This window comes from Suncus etruscus, chromosome 9 (assembly GCF_024139225.1).
Source record: "Suncus etruscus isolate mSunEtr1 chromosome 9, mSunEtr1.pri.cur, whole genome shotgun sequence".
Taxonomy (NCBI): domain Eukaryota; kingdom Metazoa; phylum Chordata; class Mammalia; order Eulipotyphla; family Soricidae; genus Suncus; species Suncus etruscus.
This window is the reverse complement of record NC_064856.1, coordinates 68,522,840-68,548,600: the sequence shown is the minus strand read 5'-3', so window position 1 is coordinate 68,548,600 and position 25,761 is coordinate 68,522,840. Positions and strand designations below refer to the sequence as shown.

Below are 25,761 nucleotides of genomic sequence, written 5' to 3'. Positions count from 1 at the left end.
AATCACTTTCGAGTGCTTGAAGAATCATCTGGGGCGTTGGGATTAAACACAGATTGGTTTGTGTGCAAGGCAAGCATCCTGCCCACTGTATAGTCTCTCAGACCACTGTTCATCTATTGTTTTTTTATTTTTTTGGGTTTTGGGTCACACCCAACAGCGCTCAGGGGTTATACATACCTGCCTTATTTTTGTTTCAAGGGGAATGCCTTATTATTTAGGGTGAACTCCAGTTTTATATATATATATATATATATAATATATATAAATATATTAATATTTATATATGGTGAACTCCAGGGCTGGGCTGTGACAAACTTCCTAGTTTGTTAGGATCTTGCTTAATGATTGATGTTTGTTCATGGGTGTTTCTGGTCTGACTGTTGCCACACTCTGGCTAGTCTCTTGCTATTGCATTGATTTGTAAAGGCAACCACCATCCATGACGGCATAGTGACCCTGAATTTTGTTTTTCTCACAGGTTGAAAAAAAGGAGGCAGTCATGGATTATTCACCCAGATTATTCAGCTGCAGGTGAGGTCCAAAAAGGCAGGGCTTGCCCAGGGCATTCTTCTACTCTTTGCTCTGGCCTAGATTTGTCTCCTGGCTCTGCCATTTACTATGAGAACTTAGATTATTAGAACACTTGATCTACTTGTAGAAAGTAAATTATATGATTTTCATAGATAGTTGTGACTTTTTTTTTTTGGACCCACACTCATTGGTGCTCAGGGCTTACTCATGCTCTGTTCTCAGGGATCACTTCTGGTGGTGCTCAGGGGACCATGTGGGATGCTGGGGACTGAACCTGGATGTGCAAGGTAAATGTCTTACCTTCTGTACTATCTTTCCAGCCCCAAGACTATTATGACATTTACTTGTAAAGATGCAGTTATCTAGTGGGTGCTCAATACATATTTGTTTTCCTTTCTATCTTTTTTGGCAATCTGGATATATTCTTAGGATACCAGAGATTAAATCCAGGTCCTCATACATGTAAAATCTGTGAGTTATCACCAAACAATAAATTGGGCGCAATCTGGGTTGATAATTGCTTTGAAACTATTTCCTGGGAAAGCTCTCCAGACACAAACTCTCAAGTATAAGGACACTGCAAAGACCCAGGAGACCTTTGACACCAGGTGCTTTCAAATCTTTATTTGAATTGGTAACTTGCCTGGGATGATGCCAATATAGGGGAGAAGCCAGAGGCCCTTCCTCAGGCTAAAAGCCAGGCAACCCTGCTCACAGACATAATCAGACTTTTCCATCTGCCCAGCTTCACTGGGCAGCACTGGGAGAAAGGTGCAGAGAAGGGAGGTCTGGAAGCAGAAATACAGTGCTGGGGTAGTGTGTCATCATCCTCTTTTCAAATCTGGTCACCACCTTCTGCTGATGCATTTGCAACTCACAACCATTCTGCACAGTTCTTTATTTTTGGGGGCTTATCTGGTAGTGCTCAGGATTTACTTTCAGGTTCTGTACACAGGGATCACTTCTGGCAGGCTTGCAGATCATATGAGGTGCTGGGAACTGAACCCAGTTGTGTTGCATGCAAACCAAGTTCCTTACCCACTATGCTATTATTGCTCTAACCCCCTTCATTTCTATTGTACAAAACCAAAGGGCATATGAGCAGGGTAGTTATGGAGAAAAAAAGTGCCTTTATCTTCTTTTTAAATTTTTGGATTTTTTTTTTTTTGATTCAGTTTCTGGGTCATCCCTGACAATGCTCATGATTTGCTTACTCCTTGATCTGTGCTCAAGGATCACTCCTGGAAGTTCATGGGGGTACCATATGCTGTGCCAGGGATTGAACACAGTTGTGCCATGTGCAAGGCAAGGACTTTAACCCCTGTACTCTCATTCTGGCCCCATATATCTCTTTAAATCATGTTTTGTGTTTGGGAGATATATGTCAAGAAGTAAAATCCCGGGGCCGGAGAGATAGCATGGAGGTAAAGCGTTTGCCTTTCATGCAGGAGGTCATCGGTTCGAATCCCGGCATCCTATATGGTCCCCCGTGCCTGCCAGGAACAATTTCTGAGCCTGGAGCCAGGAATAATCCCTGAGCACTGCCGGGTGTGACCCAAAAAACACACAAAAAAAAAAAAAAAAAAGAAAAAAAAAAAGTAAAATCCCTATGTCATATAGAAACTTTTCTTCTTTTCCTCCTCCACCTCTTCCTCCTCCTCCTCCTCCTTCCTTCTTTTTCTTCTTTTCCTTCTTCTCCTTCTCCTTCCTCCTCCTCCTTCTCCTCCTCCTCTTCTTCCTCCTCTTCTTCTTCTTCTTCTTCTTCTTCTTCTTTTCTTCTTCTTCTTCTTCTCCTTCTCCTCCTCCTCCTCCTCCTCCTCCTCCTCCTCCTCCTTCTTCTTCTTCTTCTTCTTCTTCTTCTTCTTCTTCTTCTTCTTCTTCTTCTTTTCTTCTTTTCCTTCTCCTTCTCCTTCTCCTCCTCCTCCTCCTCCTCCTCCTCCTCCTCCTTCTTCTTCTTCTTCTTCTTCTCCTCCTCCTCCTCCTCCTCCATCCTTCTTTTTCTTCTCCTCCTTCTCTTCCTCCTCCTTTTCTTCTTCTCCATCCTTTTCCTCCTCCTCCTCCCCCCTCCTTCTTCTCCTTCTCCTCCTTCTCCGCCTCCTTCTTCTTTTTTGTTTTTGGGTCTCACCTGGCAGTGCTCAGGGGTTACTCCTGGCTCTGTGCTCAGGAATCACCCCGGCAGGCTCGGGGACCATATGAGATGCCAGGATTTGAACCATCGCCCATCCTGTTTTGGTCGTGTGCAAGACAAATGCCTAAAGAGTGTGCTATAGCTCCGGCCCCTCTTCTTATTTTTATTTTTTTGTTTTTGGGTCACGCCCGGCAGCGCTCAGGGGTTACTACTGGCTCTATGCTCAGAAATCGCTCCTGGCATGCTCAGGGGACATATATGGGATACTGGGGATTGAACCCGGGTCAGCCACATTCAAGGCAAAGTCCCTACCACCGTTCTATCTCTCCAGCCCAGCCCCCAACCTGAGACATTTAAAAACAAAAAATCAGTGCCAGGAAGAAAATCAGTCATGTGGCCTCCTGGGCAGCATCAGAGCCAAGAATCCATTTCCTCTATTGCCCTTTAGAATGAAGCAGTCTCTGTCCTGCAGCCATCTGTGCTTGTCAGTGTGGCCAACTAGAAATAAAACAGCTCTCTCTTGTCCATTATTTATAGCAGATATTAAAGTTTCTGGCTGCCCAAGCACTGTGGGTAGACAGGGAGTGGCAGGGAGAGATAGATGTTCAATTATACAACAGCAAATTCTGCATTCAGAGCCAGGTTCTCTAGACTGGGATTTCTAGTCCAAAGTTGGAGTCGGGGCCTTTAACACACAGTAATTTCACCATTTGGGGAAGAGGGAACATACCCGGTAATGCTCAGTTTACTCCTGGCTTTGCACTTGGGACCATATGTGCTGCCAGGGATCAAACCTGGGTCAGCTGTGCCCAAGGCAAGCTTCCTAGCTTCTGTACATAGTAACTCAAGCCGATGCTTTATGTTCTTTTTTTTTTTTGTTTGTTTGTTTGTTTTTTTTTGGGCCACACCCGGTGACGCTCAGGGGTTACTCCTGGCTATGCGCTCAGAAGTCGCTCCTGGCTTGGGGGACCATATGGGACGCCGGGGGATCGAACCGTGGTCCGTCCTAGGGTAGCGCAGGTAAGGCAGGCACCTTACCTTTAGCGCCACCGCCCGGCCCCGATGCTTTATGTTCTTAAACTGTATCTTGTCTGGGGCCGGATCGATAGCATAGCGGGTAGAGCTTTGCCGTGCATGTGGTCAACATGGGATTGATTCCCAGCATCCTCTAAGATTAGCCTGCTAGGAGTCATTTCTGAATGCAGAGAGTGCGGTAACTCCTGAGCACTGCCAGGTGTGGCTCTCTCCCCTCAAAAAAGAAATAGTATCTTGTCTAACAAAGCTGACTGTAATAAATGACTGTTGTGGTGTCTGATCACATTAAGGTCTGGGGACAGGCTGATTAAACATTAATGATCATTTTTGGTTATGTGTATACACCAGCAGGCATGAACCCCATCCCTGGCCTTGTTTTAAAGAAAAGCCCTTTGCCAATTGAACATATATATATTTTTTTAATTACAAAAAAAATTTATTTTGGATTTTGAGTCACACCTTGCAGTGCTCAGGGGTTACTCCTGGCTCTGTGCTCAGAAATTGCCCATGGCTCAGGGGACCATATAGAATGCCAGAAATCAAACCACCATTGGTCCTGGGTCAGCTGTGTGCAAGGCAAATGCCCTACCACTGTGCTATCTCTCTGGCCCCTGAACCTAGTTTCAAAGTGACTCTTCTACTAATTCATATTTCTTTTTTTAAAAGCTTTATTCACTTATTGATTTAATTAGTTCTTTGGGCCACATCCAGCAGTGCTCAGGGGTTACTCCTGGCTCTGTACTCAGAAATTGCCCCTGGCAGGCTGGGGGACCAATATGAGATGCTGGGATTCGAACCATCGTCCTTCTGCATTAAAGGCAAATGCCTTACCTCCATGCTAACTCATATTTCTAATGACTTTCTTTACCTAGAGCTTGATTTCCAACTTTTTTTTTGAAAGTACTTGTAAAGGATAATGCAGTAAGTAAACGTCTTTCTTTGCATGTGCCAAACCGGGTTTGATTTGTGACATTTGATATGGATCTCCAAACACCATCAGGAATGATTTCTTTCTTTTTTTTTTTTTTTTGGTTTTTGGGCCACACCCGGTGACGCTCAGGGGTTACTCCTGGCTATGCGCTCAGAAGTCCCTCCTGGCTCGGGGGACCATATGGGACACCGGGGGATCGAACCACGGTCCGTCCAAGGCTAGCGCAGGCAAGGCAGGCACCTTACCTCTAGCACCACCGCCCGGCCCCAGGAATGATTTCTGATTGAAGAGCCAGGAGTAAGCCCAGTGCATCATCAAGTGAAGCCCCAAATAAAACAAAGAAAAAGAGTAAAGTACTGGTAAAAACTAGTGATAGTTGTGTTTCCCTTTCCCACCAAAATTTTTGAAACTTCTTTTATGCAAACACGAAAAACATAAGACATGAAATGAAACTTTAATTTCAAATAGATTAGAATAACAAAACCCTTTAAATACTAGTGAATCATAATTCGATAACTGGTGGCAGGCAAGACCAGTGAAGTTTATAGGTATTTGATTACAACTAGCATATAATTAAAGTCTTTATAATCTGAATGTGTCAGTGTTTTGTCTTTGATTTACTTTTAATGTAATTGATAGGTAGTTTTGCATTTCTTGGGCCACACCCAAGGCACTCAGGGTTACTCCAGGCTCTGCACTCAGGAATTACTTCTGTAGGCTCAGGGGACCCTATGGGATGTCAAGATTGAACATGGGTCAGCTCCTCCCAATGCTATAGCTTCAGGCCTGTAGTTATTAGGTCTAAGTTATTATGAATAGAGGTAAAATTTAAATTAGAATTTATCTATTTTTTTGTTGTTGGGTCTCACATGGTGCTTCAGGTTTACTACTGGCTCTGTGTTCAGGAATCATTTCTAGTGGGCTTGGGGAATGATATGGGGTGCTGGAGAAGGAATCTGGGTTAGCCATATGCAAGGCAAGTGTGGTAACTGTGAACTATCTCGCCCCATTCTAGGTCCCATAGAACCAGTCACCAAATTTATCTTATATTAATCTATATTGTTATCAGTTATCACAACAGCACAGTATGATGTCAGATGGCCTATTAGTGTATTGATTTTCCATGTTTTATCTCCAGGGGAGGTGAAGAGGGGAGCTGGATGTTTTCCACTTGCTCTTTAATGGGTCTTCAATAAACGTCCTACTAAGAATATTGCAAAAGGTTGAAAACAGACCTCTCCATTTCCAAAGTTTGAGTTATAAAGCCTCTCCTATGATTTCAATACAGAACAAGCAAGTTTATGTGCCACAACTAACTGTGAACTAGGTTTTAGGCAATGTTCCAGCTAAGGACAACTTAAGACCTGAAAATAAGAGCTGATTCCCCTGGCCTGAGGAACTGAGAGAACAGCTGAGTCCTAAAGAAGCTAAACTGGGAAAGGGCAGAGGTGATGCACTGAGGAATCCCACACAAGTCCTGACACTGGAGACAGCAAATCTAAGTTTGTCATGGGCAAATCTCCATCCCAGGGCCCTATCAGCTCCAGATAGTAAAATACCAACAGGAAAGTTGCCCTAGTCTGTGGACTAAAGCAGGTATCACAAGGTATCTTACTTCTATCACAGTGCAAGTCCAAAAGCAAACTAACAGCAATTTCTTACCTGGTGAGGAGGTGACTTCTAGGGGCTGGAGTGATAGTATAGTAGACAGGGTGTTTGCCTTGCATGCAGCTGACCTGGGTTTGATCTTTGGCATCCCATATGGTTTCCCCTGAACACCGCTAAGAGTCATTTTTGAGTGCAGAGTCTGGAGTAAGCCCCGAGCATCGCAAAGGGTGGCCCCCAAACAAACATACAAACAATAACAAAAAACTCTGATTCCTAAGGTAGGGCATATTTTTATCATCTTAGATTTTGTAGCCCTATAACTAATGGGACACACGTGCACACTAATTCCACAAGATGTGCTAAAAAATGAGGCAAAGGAGGTTGGACCAATACCACAGCAGATAGAGCATTTATTTGCCTTGCACATGACCAATCAGGGTTTGATTTCCAGCATCCTAATTGTTCATCTAACCCAGTGGTCCTCAAACTTTTTAAATAGGGGCCAGTTCACTTTGTTCCTCAGGCTGTTCGCGGGCTGGACTATAGTAAAAACAAAATCTATGGGGGCCAGAGTGGTGGCACAAGCGGTAAGGTAAGCCTTGCCAGTGCTAGCCTACGATGGACCATGGTTTGATACCTGGCATCCCATATGATCCCCCAAGCCAGGAGCAATTTCTGAGCTCATAGCCAGGAGTAACTCCTGGGTGTGCCCCCCCCCCCAAAAAAAAAACTATGAACAAATTCCTATGCACACTGCATATACCTTATTTTGAAGTGAAGACACAAAATGGGAACAAATACAAAATGTGGCCCACAGGCTGTAGTTTGAGGACCACTCAATTCTAACTACTCAGAGTAATTAATTCCTGGGAGCCGGAGCGATAGCAAAGTGGTAGGGCGTTTGCTTTACAATGCAGCTGACCCAGGACAGACCTGGGTTCGATCCTCAGCATCCCATATGGTCCTCCCGAGCTAGAAGTAAACCCTGCGCATCACTGGATGTGGCCCAAAAACCAAAAAAAGAATAGTAATTCCTTCATGCAGAGCCACGAGTAACAAACCCCTGAGCAATGCCGAGTGTGGTCTAAAACCAAAACCACCCAAACAAACCAAAAACCAAAGCCAAAACAACAGACCATTAAAACACAAAACAAAGGGCCAGAGAGATAGCATGGAGGTAAGGCATTTGCCTTTCATGCAGGTCATTGGTTCAAATCCTGGCATCCCATATGGTCCCAAGCCTGCCAGGAGAGATTTCTGAGCATGGAGCCAGGAGTAACCCCTGAGCGCTGCCGGGTGTGACCCAAAAACCAAAAAAACATACCAGAATAATATAATGGGAAGGGAATTTGCTTTGCACAGCTGACCCAGGTTTGATCCCCAACATCGCATATGGCCCCCGGAACCAGTAAAGAGATATTTGAGTGCAGAACAGGTGTGGTCCAAATCCAAATCAAAACACACAAATACTCCAAGCAAGTTAACAAAAACAATTAAAAGCTACCAAAGCACTTGACAAAGAAAATCCTATGGTACTCATGCGTAAAGAATGGGCAGGCTGGGCCCGGAGAGATAGCACAGCGGCGTTTGCCTTGCAAGCAGCCAATCCAGGACCAAAGGTGGTTGGTTCGAATCCCGGTGTCCCATATGGTCCCCAGTGCCTGCCAAGGAGCTATTTCTGAGCAGACAGCCAGGAGTAACCCCTGAGCACTGCCGGGTGTGGCCCAAAAATCAACCCCCCCCAAAAAAAAAAAAGAATGGGCAGGCTTGAATTCCTTACATAGTCATATACATCTTGAATATAAATCCATATACATCCTGAATTTTTTCATTCCCAAATCTTTAATCTAACGAACACATTTCTCCTGTTAACACAGAAACCTTTAAACCTTCATTATTTTGAAGCTTTTCCTATTCAAGCTTCAAGGTTTAGATAAAAAGTTCTCTCTTAGCCTTAAGAGATAAAACAGTGGGTACATGACTTATAGATAATTGCCCCAGGTAAAATCCTTGGCACCAAATATGATTCTCTAAGCCCTGCCAGAAGTGATCTCTGAAAACAGAGGCAAGAGCAAGCCGTTCAGTGTGGCCCCAAGTCCTAAAAAAAATATTATCTTTTAAAACTGACTCAATCCCCTTCCCTTAGTTTCTCTCCCATTTATCATTTACTTATTTTGTTATTTGTTTGGTTTTTGGGCCACACCTGGCAGCATTCAGGGGTATTCCTGGCAGGCTTTGAGGACCATGTAGGATACCAGGAATCAAACCCAGGTCAGCCACATTCAAGTTAAAAGCCTTACCTGTTGGGCTATTGTACAGGTTCCTTATCATTTTTTTTTGTTTTTGGGCCTCACCTGGTGACGCTCAGAAGTTGCTCCTGGCAGGCATGGGGGACCACATAGGATGCCAGGGTTCAAATCACCCTCTGTTCGAATCAGCTGTGTGCAAGGCAAATGCGATCCTGGCTTGAGGAACCATATGGGACACCAGGGGATCAAACCCTGGTCCGTCCTAGGCTATGCAGGCAAGGCAGATACCTTACTGCTTGCGCCACTGCTCTGACCCCAGGCCCCTTATCATTTAATCTTTAACAGAGTGCTCAACAGAGCATTTTGTTTACAACTTTTGCAAAAAGACATACCTTATCTATATCTTTTATCATTTACTATCTGCTTTTTCTATATTATTTACTACCTGCTCCATTGCTTGAGTAGTTGTGGTAATAAAACACCTGAAAAGTAATTTGTTAGGCTTAGAGGCTAGAGATAGCCCAAAGGTTGGAGTACATACCTTTCATGTGCAAGGCCTGTAGCTCACTCAATCCTTGTACCAAAGAAAAGCAGTTTGTAATAATGATTTTTCATTCTTTTTTTGTTTTTGGGTTACACCTGGCAGCACTCAGAAGTCGCTCCTGGCAGGCACGGGGACCACATGGGATTCTAGGGTTTGAATGATCATCTGTTCGAATCAGCCGCGTGCAAGGCAAATGCCCTACCACTGTACTATTATCTCTGGCCCTCTTTTATTCTTTTTTGGCCACACTCAGTGGTGCTCAGGGGCTACTCCTGGCAGGCTCAGGGTATGATATGGGATTCCGGTGATCAAAACCAGGTCAGCTACATGCAAGATGCCTTACTGGCTTTTGCTCTGGCTCCGTAATAGTGATTTTTTTAAAAAGAATGAGTGGTCTTCCATCTACTCACCCAAGTAAATATCACACAAAGATATATTGGTTAAAAGAGTATCTATAGAAAACTTTACTTGTTAAAAATAATTTTTAATACAAGACATCTAAAGTCTTAAACAGCAAGTTAATGCTATTAGGAACAAAATATGGCACGGATTCCAGAAACAAGACATTTTTTCTTCTGCAGTTAGGCTTTTCAGTTACTAGTCAATGATTATCAATTCGCCAAGGGAGTTAAGTAACAGATACTGGAGAAAAGGAGAATATGAGAAATGTCTTTTATTTTTTCCTAAAGAGGTGAAAATAAGACTTTTTAAAATAATTTTCACTCATAAGATTATTTTTAACTCTTAAAAATGCAATTCCTTTTTTTCAAAGCACATGCCATCTTTAAAAAAACCTTAGCAATGTACATTTGCACTCAAGGAAAAGCATGCAGCGCAGAGCCACCGTCTCCTGACAAATCCTGCATAAAAAACTCCATGTGAATTTCTGCAAATATATGTTCTCTATCATTTAGGGACTCCAAGCCACAAACATTCAGTGCAAATGTATTGTTTTTATTTCCGTAGGAAACATGGGACCAATGATGTCTCATGACTCTGTTTCCTGATGGCTGAGCCACAGTCTCCCTCTGCTTTCATGTACTTGTTTAACCTTGCTGGTGGAGTTACAATTAAGATTAAGCAAAACTTGAGGTGTCAAAACTGGGTGGTGAAGGAGAAATACTTAAGGTGTACCCTGTGCTATTAACTTAGGGGAAAATTTACACACACAACACACACACACACACACACACACACACACACACACACAAACACACACACCCTAGATTTTATCAATGCACCCTTTTTAAAAGTATTTTTTTTCTTCAATTTTCTGAAAGCAGCTTAATGTGAATCAAAAGCAGTTCCTGAGTAACTGCAGTAAACAGTGTCTTTTTAAAATATATATTTGCAACTTAGTTCCTTTTGGTTCTGCCTTAATTCACCTCCCCAGCTTTGTATTTAATCACAGTTCCTTTTTTTACTTCACAATGTGCAAGTACAATAGCATCGGCTCTGAGAGTCTGTGTGCTGCAGTTCACTTTTGAGTGATCACGTGCAGGTCTGTCAGGCCAGGTTTCCAGAGTCATGATGGGCATAGTTCTCTCAATCTCACAAACTTGTGAGAACCACAGATGTTTCACGTTTTCTTCATCAGACGCCGTGACTGCCACGTGTGGAGCTTGTTGTAGGCTGTCTGCAGCATCTCCTCTATGTGACTTACCAACTGAAAGACACAAAGACACTTTGAAAAACTGGGCAAAGGCTGAAGAAGTTAATGCTTCTGATTCAGACAAATTAATACTTCTGATTCACACCATCCCTTTACTTTAGAATTCAGTTTCCATTACTTGAATTTCCCCAGTAAAGGAGGCATGTGATGATAAAGGAGTCCCCTGTGAAGATATGCTCAGTCAGAGCTGAGGCTGGAAATTCATCTGCTCTGCATGAGTTGTAATGTCAGCTCTACGGTGAAAGGCCTAACTGGGCTCTCAATCTCACTACATTTTGTCAAATATGGGAGAGGAGATGAGATGAACTAAACTGATTATTTTTAGATTTAAATATTACACTGTTAATTAAGGCCAGGGGGGTGATGCAACCTTAGGTTATATATTTCAAGGCTTTATCATCCTGAAATTCCCAGAGGCCTGGGATGAAACCCAACATAATTAAATTCATTTATAAGTTATTGCAGTTATGGGGCCGGTTAGGTGGCACTGGAGGCAAGGTGTCTGCCTTGCAAGCGCTAGCCAAAGAAGGACTACGATCCCCCGGCGTCCCATATGGTCCCCCCGAGCCAGGGGCAATTTCTGAACGCTTAGCCAGGAGTAACCCCTGAGCATCAAATGGGTGTGGCCCGAAAAACCAAAAAAAAAAAAAAGAAAAAAGAAAAAAAAAAGAAAAAAAAAGTTATTGCAGTTAATTTTGTTGTACAACTAATCTTTTTTTGGGGGGAGAGGTCACACCCAGCAGTGCTCAGGGGTTCCTCCTGGCTCTACGCTCAGAAATCGCTCCTGGCAGGCTCCTGGGATGCCGGGATTTGAACCACCGACCTGCAGCACTGCAAGCATTGCATACTATCTCTCCGGCCCTGTACAACTAATCTTGTGAAGAATTTGCCTATAAATTCTAGGGTCTGACCTCCAAGATTTCTAAGACAATATAAATCAATGATTATAGCAGGGGCCGGAGAGATAGCATGGAGGTAAGGCGTTTGCCTTGCATGCAGCGGGTTGGTGGTTCAAATCCCAGCATCCCATATAGTCCCCCGAGCCTGCCAGGAGCGATTTCTGAGCGTAGAGCCAGGAGGAACCCCTGAGTGCTGCCAGGTGTGACCCAAAAACCAACCCCCCCCCAAAAAAAAAAAGATAGGACTTATCTGAAGCACCAAAATATTTTAATTTGCTATAATCACTGCTTTTTTTTTTTGGTTTTTAGGCCACAACTGGCGGTGTTCAGGGGTTACGCCTGGCTATCTGCTCAGAAATAGCTCCTGGCAGGCATGGGGATTATATGGGACGCCAGGATTCAAACCAACCACCTAAGGTCCTGGATCGGCTGCTTGTAAGGCAAACACCACTGTGTTATCTCTCTGGCCCCATATAAGTCCTATCTTAAGTCAGGACTATTGATCATTTTAAAGTCAGTATCAACAACAACTACTAGAAATCTTGGAATCTATTTTTCCTCGAAGGTGAACAGTACTTCTATGGCTGGAACTAAGTTCTATCAAGTACGAAGGTAGACAAAAGGAACTCCTAAACTCTTCATTTATTTTTTGATTAAGTGGTTTTTGGGTCACACTCGGTGGCTCTCAGGGGTTACTTCTGGCTCTACTTCGAAATCGCCCCTGGCAGGCTGGGAGTCCATATGGGATGCCAGGAATCAAACCAGAACACTCCCGGGTCAGCCGCATGGAAGGCAAATGCCCCACTCCTAAATTCTTGTAGCATTTCAGTAACTTAGATATACTGAGGTACAATTTCAGTAACTTAGATATACTGGGGGTACAATGCCAAAAGAAAATCACTAATTTGCAGTTCTTATTAGGGGAAGAGTATTATGTTACTTAAGTCTGTCTAGAAATGATATTAAAAAGCTGTATGAGCCTCAGATCTCCATTATTTTGCGGGGCAAGGGAGATTTGGGTTTTACTGTGATGTTACTCAGGGAACCATGTGCAGTATCAGGAATTGAATTAGAGTTGGCTACATATGTTTTGTCTATCTCTCTGTTCCCTCAGATCCTTTATACCAGAGCCCTGAACAGTTAGAATCCAGAAGAGACATGAGCTTGAAAACTCTTATGTTTTACCATGAAGTAGGAAGAAACTTTCAAACTACTTTTATGACTAAGAGTAATACAGTTTTACTTTGACAAAAATTACTAGAATGCTTACAGGTCACCAGGGCCACCCAGGACTGTTAGGATATCATGAGATTCTGATAGCTGCATGCTTGTGCATGCAAGATATATGCTCTAGCCTTTGGAGCTCTCTCCTTACAACTCTTTTTTTTTTTTTTGACCACACATGGTGGCGCACAGCAGTTACTCCTGGAAAGCTCCTGGAGATGCTGAGGATCAAACCCGGAACTGTCCCGGGTCGGCAGTGTGCAAGGCAAACACCCTACTGTTGTACTATCACCAGGGCCTCAGAATTAAATATTTTAATTAGATGTTAATTATGTTAATATTATTTTAAATGTAAATTACATTTTTGTTTGTTTTTTTTGGGCCACACCCGTTTGATGCTCAGGGGTTACTCCTGGCTAAGCGCTCAGAAATTGCCCCTGGCTTGGGGGGACCATATGGGATGCCAGGGGATCGAACTGCGGTCCTTTCTTGGCTAGCGCTTGCAAGGCAGACACCTTACCTCTAGCACCACCTCACTGGCCCTGTAAATTACATTTAATTAACATTAAAAATCTTACTGATGGGATGGGGCCTGAGTAACAGCACAGTGGGTAGGGCATTTGCTTGGCAAGCAGCCGACCCAGGTTCACTTCGTGTCATCTCATATGGTCCCAAGCCTGTCAGGAATATTTCTGAGGGCAGAGACAGAAGTACCCTTGAGTGCTACCAGATATGGCCCCCCTCCAAAAAATATCTTACCAATGGGAACCCAAAGATGCTTAAAATTGACCTTAGATTAGATTTCTAGTATCACAAGGTCCCTGAGCATCACTGGGGTGGCCTGGGTAATCCCAATTATTGTAAGCCTCTACCATTGAACAGCCAACCTGATTAGCCAAGAATGTCTGGGAGAGATTTGAATCCCCTGATTGAGAGTTCTTACCCCTGCCCAATTTTACTCCCCACCATCATACTTATGAAGGTGTCAGGGAGATGATCTAAAGAGCTGAGTAGTCCCCAAATTTAATCCCTGCTACTGCACAGACCCTTCAAGCATTGTAGGGATCTTTAAGTACTGTGCCAGGTATGACAAAATAAAAAAAAACACAAGAAAAAAAAATCTTATATTAAAAAAAAAAAGGGGGGGGTTCCTGAGGTGTTAGCACAGTGGCAGGGCACTTGCCCTGCATTTGACCAACCCAGGACGAACCCAGGTTAGATCCTTGAAATCCCTTATGGTCCCCAGAGCCTGCCAGGAGTGATTTCTGAGCAGAGCCAGAAGTAAGCCCTGAGCACCATAGATGTGGTCCCCCAAATCCCCCAAATAAACAAAAGGCCACCAGGTATGGCCCAACAACAAAAACAAAATGAAACAAAAAAGCAAAATAAAAATATTTTATTGGGCTGATATCACAGGGTTAAGGAATTAAGGTAAGAGAATAAGGAGCTTGCTTTGTATGCAGCTGACTCCAGTCCCCATTTCTCATTCCTAGAAGTGCACCAGGTTTCCAGAGTACTGCTAGACATAGTCCAAAACATGCTCCTTTCTCCCCCAAATCAATCTAAACAAAACAAAAATAATAGAACACTAACTAATGAAGAATAAACTTCAAGGCTGGGCCACATCCAAAAAAGCCCAGGGGCTATTTCTGGTTTTGTACTCAGAGATCCCAAGTGATCCCACTGGGAAAGTCTGATGGGGATTAGACGGGGGAATCAATCATACAGGGTACCAGGAATCAAACCAGGGTCACCTGAATGAAAGCCAATAGCATTAACCCTTGTACTATGTCTGGCCCTGAAAACTTTGTAGCTTTCAACCATAAAACTTAAGTCTTCTAAGGCTGGAGAGAGAGTACAGCAGGTAGGGGGTCTATCTTGCATGCAGAATTTGAATTCAGGCGTCCTATGTGGTCCCCTGAACACTGCCAGGACTGATTTTTAAGTGCAGAGCCAGAAGTAAGCCCTGAGCACCATAGGTGTGGGTCCTAAACTCCCAAAACAAACAAAACCCCCTAAAAAGCACTTAGGCTTTTGATTATCCAATTATATAAAATACTAAATTAGGGCTGGAGAGAGAGCACAGTGGTAGAGCATTTATTTGCCTTGCATGCAGCTGACCCAGGATGGATGGTGGTTCGTTTCCTGGCATCCCATAAGGTCCCCTGAGCCTGCCTGGACTATTTTTGAGTGCAGAGTCAGAAGTGACTCGAGTTTTTGGGTGTGACCCCAAAACCAAACAAAAATAAAAACAAAAACCCGAAAAACCAAATCTGATGCACAGAGATAATAAAACAGGTACATGGCCAACCTGAGTTCGTTCCCTGGCATCCCAAATGGTGTCCTAAGCTTATCAGGAGAGATTCCTGAGTGCAGAGCCAGGAACTCACTAAGCATAGCTTAATATGGCCCAAACTCTCCTCCCCCGCAATACTAAATCCTGTTTGTATATGCTATACTTTCTCAGTCATCTTTCAGAAGTTACATATAAAACTTACTTTGTATGTCCTCTCTAGTCTAGCATTGAAACTAATGCTAAAATTCCTAGGCATAATGTGACACACTACCTCTCCTTCACTACTCTGCTTGGAATGTAAATAACCACTAGGGAGACTGAAGGCAGACAATCTTCGAAATGTTAGTAATTCAGTTACTTATTGAATTGCTTGATTTGTGCTTGCTACTCAGGCTTTCAAAACAATTATATCTTATACACACCGTATTTTTGTAAATCTTTAAATAAAAGCAGGGAAATGACTATTACAAATACCTGGTTAGTATGACCTAGGCAGGGGTCTCAAACTCGAGGCCTTCGGGCCGTTTGCGGCCCTCCGTACAACATTTTGTGGCCCTGCCCTAGAGAAATCTTTTTCGTTTTGTTTTGTTTTGTTTTAGTTGTTTGGGTCACACCCCCCAATGTTCAAGGCTTACTACTGACTTTGCACTCAAGGATCACCTCGACTTTGCCTCCTGCGGCCCCCAGGTAAATTGAGTTTGAGACCCCTGAGTCCTAGAGAGAATGTAAGGGAGGGATCAATCAATGAATAAGGATCCTCAGGAAATACCTATGAGAACTACTCATGTTCTACTTATCATGGTTTATGAGTATAGATATTAATTTTATTATTTTATTAAAATTTTATTATTTTTGTCTTTTGGGTCTCACCCTGCAGAACTCAGGGCTGACTCCTGGCTGTGTTCAGGGATCACTCTTGGCAGGCTTGGGGGAATCACACGGGGTACTGGAGAATCAAACCCGAGTAAACCACATGCAAGGTAACCACCCTACCTGCTGTTCTATAGTTTCAGCTTCTAATTTCATTATTATAAAAAGTACATTTATTTTATATTTCTTCTGAATGTAAGTTATGATGTCAATTAGTAAACACTTAATTCAATAGGGAAAAAACGCTACCTTTTCTTTTCCTTTTGGTTCACACCCAGAGATGCTCAGGGGTTACTCCGTGGTTCTGCACTCAGGAATCACTCCTGGCAATGCTCAGGGGAGCATAGAGGATGCCAGAGGTGGAAACCCGGGTTGGCTATGTGCAAGGCAAACACCCTAACAGCTGTGCTAAATCTCCATTCAAATCACCAAAATGAACTTTTCATTTATATAAAAACAAGGATAATTTCATTGTCTTACTACACAGAAAAAGAAAACTGGGTAAAAATCAAATTGTTGCCTTACATTTGTGCTTAAATACTGTCTCCGAATTTTCTCTTGGAATGGGCAGAGCTTTGTAACTTGAAATCGTTCCAAATTACTTTTCATTTTCACTACCTAAAAAAGAAAAAAGAAATAATAAATTTCTGTTTTGGTTAACACCAGAATCAAACCAGGGATTCTTACAATCAAGGCAGTTCCTCTACCACTAAGTCATAACCTTGGACATTTTAGGTTTCCGAGATATTGCTCTCCACAATTAATATGTTACTTGGCAGGAAAAATTAAATATAAAAGAAAATAAAAACACATTTATTATATTTAACCCACTCAGAGATCAGTAAAATTTTGATTTATAACCCATATTTTATGTGTTCATGTATAAATGTACACATGTATGAAAATTGAAGACTTCAAATTTCTCTTGGCTTAATGTGAATATTTCAGTTAATACCTAAGTAACAACTTGAGACCTGAGGGATAGTACAGCAGGTAGGACACTTTTTTAACAAGTTTTCAATTTGTGTTCAGTCCCACCAACATCCCATATGGTCCCTGAGCCTACCAAGAATAAATTCTGAGTGCAGAACCAGGAATAACTCCTGAGCACTGTTGAGTGTAACAAGAATCAAAATAAATGTAGGGAGAGGGCAAATAGTACAGTGACAGAGTACTTGCCTTGCACATGGGTTCTAGCCCTGGTAGCACATATGGTCTAGCTGAGCACTGCCAGGGAGGCCCAAGCCCCACTCCCCCTTTATATAGGGATAGAGAGATAATGCAAAGATCTGAGTGCATACTCTGTATGGGGTCCTGAAATCCCAAATTCAATGTCTGGCACAATACTATCTACTAATAAAAATAACTGAGCACAAAGCCAGGGGTAGCACCTAAGCACCAAAACCCACAAAACTCTCCAAATTAATAAGATGGAAGTATATGGGCTAGGGTAAAACATCCTTGGCAAGTGTGATGCTGAGTTAATCGGGTATCTCACAAACCCAAAGCCCTGCTGGGTATAGCCATAGAGGCCTTCTTTCTTTTTTTTTGATTTTTTTGGGCCACACCCAGCATTGCTCAGGGGTTACTCCTGGCTGTCTGCTCAGAAATAGCTCCTGGCAGGCACGGGGGACCATATGGGACACCAGAATTCGAACCAACCACCTTTGGTCCTGAATCGGCTGCTTGCATGGCAAACGCCGCTGTGCTCTCTCCGGTAAGGCCTTTTTTCTGATGGACCTATAGAGCTAGGTGTAGGCTGTATTTTTAAAAATGCAGGGAGTGGGGCCGGAGCAATGGCACAGGCTGTAGGGCATTTGCCTTGCATGCACTAACCTAGGACTGATCTCGGTTCGATCCCCTGGCATCCCATATGGTCTGTCAAGCCAGGGGCGATTTCTAAGTGCATAGCCAAGAAAAACCCTTGAGTGTCACCGGGTGTGGTCCAACCCCCCCCCAAAAGGGGGGGAGGACAAATTGAAATAAAATGAATATAAAGTTTTTCTTTTTTTTGGTTTTTGGGCCACACCCAGTGACGTTCAGGGGTTACTCCTGGCTATGCGCTCAGAAGTCGCTCCTGGCTTGGGGGACCATATGGGACGCCAGGGGATCGAACCGCGGTCCATCCAAGGCTAGCGCAGGCAAGGCAGGCACCTTACCTCTAGCGCCACCGCCCGGGCCCCAGAATATAAAGTTTTTCAATGCATTAATATTGGAAACTAATTAATGTCCTTTCGTAGCTATTTGGTATACTGCCATACTATATTTTATAGATATTAAAGGTCATTATCCGTGGCACTGTATGGTCCTAAGCAACAGTAGGTGGCACCAGTGGCTCCCAGTACATTGGTCCAAGTATGTCCAGCAGTGATCCTCAGTCCTCCTGAGAACTGCTTGGAGATCTCACCCTATAAATACCGCCACAGTAGTTAGTAGCAGAACAGTTCTGTAGTCCTTTTTTTCCTGACCCATTTTAAAAAGTTTTCTGTTGTTGGGGACCCCAGGTCACAGGACAGATCAGGATTATTTCATATGCAGCACCAAGCTCAGGGATAAAACTCATCCTCATGCTTGCTCTTGGTGCTTTCTGTCACTGTTGCCTTCTAAGTCCTCCCACCAGGGATCCCTGAAAACAGAGCTGTCAGCATCTCTGCAGGCCTATGAGCAGCATCAGATCTGAACCTTTGGCCTTCTGTTGATTAGGTGAGCACAAAGACACTGAGATATCTCCAGGCTCCTGATAATAGTTATCATTATCTTCATTATTATTTGGGTATTTTTTGGGCCATATCCAGCAGTGTTCAGCGCTTACTCCTGATTCTGTTTAGAGGCTGTGGGAGTGGGGTGGTGGTGTTAAAAGAACCAGATCAGATCCAGGTAACTGTGTGCCCTGCTGTCCTATAGCGTGGGACCTGAAAACATTTTTTTTTTCTAAAAACGTTTTTTTAAAAGATAGTATTAGCATAGCAGTTGAAAGTACCTAGAAAGTAGGTTAACACTTATCATTATTACTCTTTTCCTCCCAATTAATAGATAAATGGTCCTCCAAGCCTGCCAGGAGCGATTTCTGAGCATAAAGCCAGGAGTGGCCCCTGAGTACTGCCGGGTGTGACCCAAAAACAAAAACTTAAAAAAAAAAATAAAGCTATTAATGGGACTGGAGAGATAGCATGGAGGTAAGGCGTTTGCATTGCATGCAGAAGGACGGTGGTTCAGATCCCAGCATCCCATACGGCCCCCTGAGCTCGCCAGGAGCGATTTTGAGCATAGAGCCAGGTTAAACCGTGAGCACTGCCGGGTCTGACCCAAAACCAAAACAAACAAACAAACAAAAATACTATTAATTTATTTTAGAGGGAGAGGAAACCTGCCCTTTAGTGCTCAGGGAATCATGTAGTGCCAGAGATAGAACTGTGGGTGATTGCATGAAAAGCCTAACCCCACACTCTTTCTTTAGATGTCACTTTAAAGATAATTTATGAGTATGAAAAGTATCTTAGATCTACTGAACCACTTAGGTTTTTTTTTGGCCATACTGGTGGTACTTGTGGGAGAGAAGGGACTCAAAGATCAGTGTTCAGACAACCATGTGGAATCAGCCACACAGCTAGCTGAAAGCTGACAATCTCTGGAGAGGGTGGGCCACGTCCCAGCTCTACCAAAGTTATGCTTGCTGCACCCATCACCAACAATTGCCATTTTGCTAATGGCCCGGTTACATCATTCCTCTATGGCTCTCTGCAGAGACACTAATTTGGCCAAAATTCTAGGTATGCCAGGCTAATAACTTCAGGACTTTTTGGGAGATAGTGTAGGTACCTTCCCCCCAACTTCTCATACTTTTGGAAGACCGAGAAGCTAGAAACACACCTCACAAAAGCCACTTGTTAAAAAACAAAGTAACAAAATAGTCAACAGAATGGTCAAAGCTTATTAAGCCTCTGACTGATGTGAAGACCTCATTGGAGATATAATAATTTCCACAAATTTTCTTATTACTCTGTTCCCCACTTCCTTCTTTTTATTTTTCTTTAATAATTTTGCTCCTATTTACCTGGAAACAAATGTAATATGATCAATTATGCCAACTATGTGACATATGTTCTTTTTTTTTTTTTGGGGGGGGGTCACACCTGGCAGTGCTCAGGGGTTACTCCTGACTGTCTGCTCAGAAATAGCTCCTGGCAGGCACGGGGGACCATATGGGACACCGGGATTCGAACCAACCACCTTTGGTCCTGGATCGGCTGCTTGCAAGGCAAACGCCGCTGTGCTATCTCTCCGGGCCCGACATATGTTCTTTAAAGAAAATTAAAAAAAAAAAAAAAAAAAGAGGGTCCGTAGAGATAGCATGGGGGTAGTGAGTTTGCCTTGCATGCAGAAGGACAGTGGTTCGAATCCCAGCATCCCATATGGTCCCCCGAGCCTGCCAGGAGTGATTTCTGAGCCTAGAGCCAGGAGTAACCTTTGAGCGCTGCCGGATGTGACCCAAACTCCCCCCCCCCCCCAAAAAAAAAGAATCAAAGTGGCACAGGGATGAGGGAGATGGTTCAAAGAGCTGGAGTGCATGTTTTGCAAGTGGGTGGCCCATGTTCAATCCTGGATACATATGGGCTCTTTAATACCAAGCAGAGTTGGTACTACACTGCTAATTTTGGCCTCAGAATAGGTTTTTGGAGATTGGAGAGAGGGGTTAGGAAAATGTAAAGATTTAATCCTTAACATTGCATCACTGCATATGGTCCTCTGAGAAACACCAGAAGTTCACCAGAAGTGAACTCTGAGTACAACAGAGCCAGAAACAGCTCCTGAGTGCTGCCAATTATGGCCCCCAAATCCCATGACATGCAAATGATTTTTGGGTTAAACAGCTAATTTTTCACTCGCTGATTTTTAAATTATCCCTAAAAGATAGACCAAGTAATTTAACTCATATGATTTTTTTAGGGTCAATGTTCACTCATTTCCAGTGGTTTAGAGATCAAGTACAATATTAAGATATAAGATCATTCTATGAAAATTCTATCTGCCCAACTTTAAAGTAAAACCACACTGAACCACAGTACAATAGCAGCTAGTCGTGCTCAGGGAGTATTTCTAACCTTCTCTTCTAAAAATGGTGTATTAACAGGAAAGCAGGACCAGAAGTGCCGGAGAAGTTCTCCAACAGCCACATACAGGTGTTTTAATTCAGACTGAATGTCATTTGGCACCATCTCTGCAAAAGAAGAAGTTCATTAGATAGAAGTTATATTCTCTCCTTTTCCATGCCCCCTTATAGTATGAAACAATGAAACAATGACCTCTCAGAATAAATTTGGACACAGGCTCTTGCTAATGCTGAGGGTGTGCAATTCTCAGATAAATCACTATTTTGTTGCTAAGAAATGACCATTTCACATTCTCTTGGGATTCTGTAGGAACTTTCAGGTTTCCTTTTATTTTAAGAGGCAGTAGAAAAACTAAGAAAGCATTCAATATAATACAAGAAAATACATCAGGGGCCAGAGAGATAGTATAGTGGGAAGGGTGAAGAGTGCTTGCCTTGCACTCTTCGAACCTGATTCGACTTTTGATATTCCATTTGGTTCCCTAACACAGAAGGCAGGGCCAGAGTAAACTCTTGAGTACTGCCAGGACCAAAAATCCACCACCAAAAAAAAAAAAAAAGGCAACAATGTGCCACCATTTATGATTTTGAGCTAGGAAAAAATTTTTAGACTTATCTCAAAATTATAAACGGTGAACTTGTCTCCCTATTCCTGTTCTGTTTCTTTTTTTTTTTTGGGGGGGGGCATACTCAACCATATACTCAGGAATTATTTCTGGTTGGCTCAGAGGACCATTGGGATGGCAGCGATTGAATCTGGGTCAGTCACCAGCAAGGCAAGTGCTTTATCCACTGTACTATATCACTCCAGCCCCTCCCCCTTGTTTTTTACAGTTCATTTAAGAAAGCGATAGCACTGGATGGCATTGACACAGTAGCTCTGCACATACGGTTTATGGCTTGCTGTGTCCCTCCTTGCATAAGTGCTCCTCCAGGTGACAGTGCTGCAATGGTACTGCTGGCGGCACTACTTGAGAGAACCTGAAGGAAATGAAGACAAATGCTCAATAAATCTTCCTCCTGAATAAATATCTAATTGAGAGCAACCAGTCTTTTTGTTCTATTTATTGGGGGGCCACATTGAGAGGTGCTCAAGGGTTACTCCTGGCTCGATACACAGAAATTACTCTAGCAATGACTGGGGGGGGAGGGGGAGACGGGACCATTTGGGATGCTGGGATTCAAACCAGGGTCTGTCCTGTGTTGGCCGCTTGCAAGGCAAAATCTTACTGGTGTCCTATAGCTCCAGCCCAGAACAGACTCTTTTTAAGGAGTACATGTGGTATATATGAATAGGTGCACATTACCACTTGTCATCAGGAAGATATATATCAGAACAATGGTATGTTGTCTCATATTAAAGAGACTGCTACAAATATCAACAGCTCGTACTGGTGTGTAAATGGAGAAGAGACCCCTTGGCCACTATTGGGAATGTTGACTGCATGAACCTCTATGGAAAACAACATAAACGCTTCTCAAAAAATTAATAATTGTGCTTCTGATGGCCCAGAAATTTCAATTGGGTGTGGCCCCCAAACCAACCAACCAATCAATCAAATAAATAAAGTTTAAAGAAAAAGTGGGGGCAGGAGACATATAACTCAGCAGTCAACCCAGGACGGACAATGGTCCAAATCCAGGCATCCCAAATGGTCCCCTGAGCCAGTCAGGAGTGATTTCTGAGCGCCAAGCCAGGAGTAACAACCCTTGAGTGCCACCAGGTATGACCCAAAAAGAAAAAAACAAAACAAAACAAAAACCCACATCCTTACTGCTTACCAGATATAGTTATTCCTCAATCATGTGTGCCCATACTTGTATGTGCTCTGATACATCTTTACCTTTCTTTACCTTCTGACTTTGGCAAATTCTTTTATTGACCAGGGTGATACCTGGTGGCGTTTAGGGCCAAAGTGATGCTTGAGAAAGAACCTGGGTTATCTTCTCTTATGAATTATCTCTTTAATCATGAAAGTTTTTCTTTCTTTCATTTTTGAGATCAAAGCTTTCATGATTTGGCTGTGTTCATATACTGAGGAAGAACAGAGTAAGTCACCTACCTGAGTTAATTTAGGTGTGTAAGCTTCCATTTCATGTCTAATACTTTGAAAAGAATTAATAATATCTTGACTTGTTGCATACTGTAGAGACTGAATTGGGGTAGGACCATGGTAATACCTGAAGATTAGGAAGAAGAAAGAAATCACTAATCACATAGAATAAAGGTATTCAGACTTGCCTTTCAATATAAGATCCTTCTTTTCAAGCAAAATACAATATGGCTAAAGAAAATTCAATAAAATAATTTAATTCCTATAAGGAAATTGAGAAAATAGAGCCATTCCCTCCCTTTATCATTTCAAATCCTTTTCTAAGAAGCTCAAAGTACATTTCTAAGAAAAAGGTTATTATATCTTTATGGCAGCAAACTAACATTTGAATGCATCCTTAGAGAATATATATTTTGTTTTTTTTGGGCCACACCCAGTGACACTCAGGGAATACTCCTGGCTATATGCTTAGAAATCACTCCTGGCTTGGGGGACCATATGGGACGGCAGGGGGATTGAACCGCAGTCCATCCTAGGTTAGCAAGTGTAAGGTAAGAGCCCTATAGCTTGCTCCACTGCTCTGGCCCATTACAGAATATATTTTGCAATGAATTATGTTGTATGACTATTCTCTCTAAAGTTAAATTTAATATTGACCAACTTACCTATCTGACTTCTGGAGGTTTAGTGCAATTGTTTTTACAGAGTTATTTTTTCCCAAGTCTTCATATTCAATGGACTCTTGTAACTTTGCCTAAAATCAACACAGCGCATTTTATTGAAATTTCTTTTACAAAGCTAAAAAAAAACATGACCAAAAAAAGCAAAACTACACAAAAGTAAAATATTAACTATTTCCACCACGAGTTTTACTTTTGAGAGACAACTGTTTTACAAAGCTCTGCATAGAATACATAGCAAACCAAGATTTGAAAGACAATGTGAAGTCAGTCTTAATTATTGAATACTGTGACTGGGTCACAACTATGATCCTGATAATTCTTTTCTTACCAAGAATCAGGAGGACACAGCCTAATCAGATAGTAAAACAAAACTAAACCAACCAACAAAAGACACCCAAAGAACCTTATAATTTCATAGGCTTTATTTTCTGGTGTGTTTTGTTTGCTTTTGGACCATACCAATTGGTACTCAGTTACTCCTGGCTCTGTGCTCAGGGGACATTCCTGGTAGTGCTCGTGGGACCATATGGGATGCCAGGAATTGAACTCATGTTGGCTGCATAAAAGGCAATGCTCTACCCACTGTACCATCACTGTGGACCATTATAGACTTTTTAACTTATTTATATTCATACTTTTCATAGTACAGGAAAAATAAAAAGATCTTTAAAAAAATTCAAAGATATATATGCTTATACAAACACTGATTTACTGAAATACGCAAAGCAAATACATAGGTGGGTTGGAGAGATGATATAAAGATAAATAATCTCTGCATGTGGCCAGCCCAGGGTAGTCTCGGACAGTTCCTAGTTGACCAAGAATCACAGGAAGACATGCCTCCTAAAATATATATACATTCTAAAATATATTCAGTATAATTTTTGTTTGTTGTTTTGGGGTTACATGCCGCGGCACTCTCCTAGCTCTTTGCTCATAAATCAGGTTCAGGAGCCCACTGGAATGTTGGGGATCAAATCTGGATTGGCAGCATGCAAGGCAAACATCCTACTTGTTGTGTTATCACTCTGGTCCTCAGTATAATTTTTGTTTGTTTTTGGGCAATGCCCGGCAGCATTCAGGGGTACTTTCACTGCATGCGGCTAACCTGGGTTCAACCCCTGGCACCCCATATAGTCCCCTGAGCTAGTCAGTAGAGATCAGGAATCAGGAGCCAGTGTAAAACTTGAGCACTGCCAGGTGTGATTCCCAGAAGTGCAGTTCTAATATACATAATCATTTACATATATACTTAGAAATTTACAATTAGTCAGCTGGAGTGATAGCAGAATGGGGAGCGCATTTGCCTTGTATGTGGCCAACTTAGGTTGGATCCCCAGCATCCCAGATGGTCCTGAGCCTGTCAGGAGTGATTCCTGAGCCCAGAGCCAGGAGTAACCCCTAAGAGCAACTGGATACAGCTTAAAAACCCAAAACCAAAAAAAAAAAACCAAAAAAAGAGAAATCTACAATTAGAAATAGTATAAAACACGGTGGTACTCATTAGGCTTTACAGTGTTAAAGATCAACCTTGGAGACCTATGCATGCCAGGCATGTATGCTAATAACCCTTTGAGCTATCTTCATGGACAAATTTCAACACATGATATGCTAGATTTGATATGAGAAAAGCCTGTTATGTCATATTGCCTTTATTGACTACTCTCTAGAAGACAAAACTATGACTCAATTTCTGTGTTTATACATATACATAAAGGGAAAACAGAAAATAAAAAGCTAATAATCGAGTCCACAGTAAACAAAGAAAGCCAAAAGTGAGAAGTTAAAGTGCTTTACAATGTAAGCCAAATGCTTATGCTGTTGAACAAAAGAATCTCATTGAAATAATCAAAGGTGAACATAAAGTATGGATAGTTATACAACTTATCTGGTGGAGAATCTAATTCATAAATAGTTCAGACACTTT

The 25,761-nt window shown here is 42.5% G+C and overlaps 1 protein-coding gene across 2 annotated transcripts in view; it reads right to left on the bottom strand.

Annotated features, from left to right (window-relative positions):
* Nucleotides 1–10,268: 10,268 nt before the first annotated feature.
* The window catches only part of GTF2H1 (general transcription factor IIH subunit 1), a 29,411-nt gene continuing 13,918 nt past the window's right edge, over nucleotides 10,269–25,761 (bottom strand). Inside the window, exons 9-14 of one of the 2 annotated variants that reach the window (XM_049781026.1) lie at nucleotides 23,817–23,905; nucleotides 23,161–23,278; nucleotides 21,988–22,078; nucleotides 21,090–21,205; nucleotides 16,513–16,605; nucleotides 10,269–10,692 (exon numbers count right to left, since the gene is read on the bottom strand). In XM_049781026.1, coding sequence (XP_049636983.1) covers nucleotides 10,606–10,692; nucleotides 16,513–16,605; nucleotides 21,090–21,205; nucleotides 21,988–22,078; nucleotides 23,161–23,278; nucleotides 23,817–23,905 — 594 coding nt within the window. In that variant the 3' untranslated portion in view covers nucleotides 10,269–10,605. The remainder of the gene's footprint in view (nucleotides 10,693–16,512; nucleotides 16,606–21,089; nucleotides 21,206–21,987; nucleotides 22,079–23,160; nucleotides 23,279–23,816; nucleotides 23,906–25,761) is intronic. The other variant, XM_049781027.1, reaches the window with a different exon arrangement.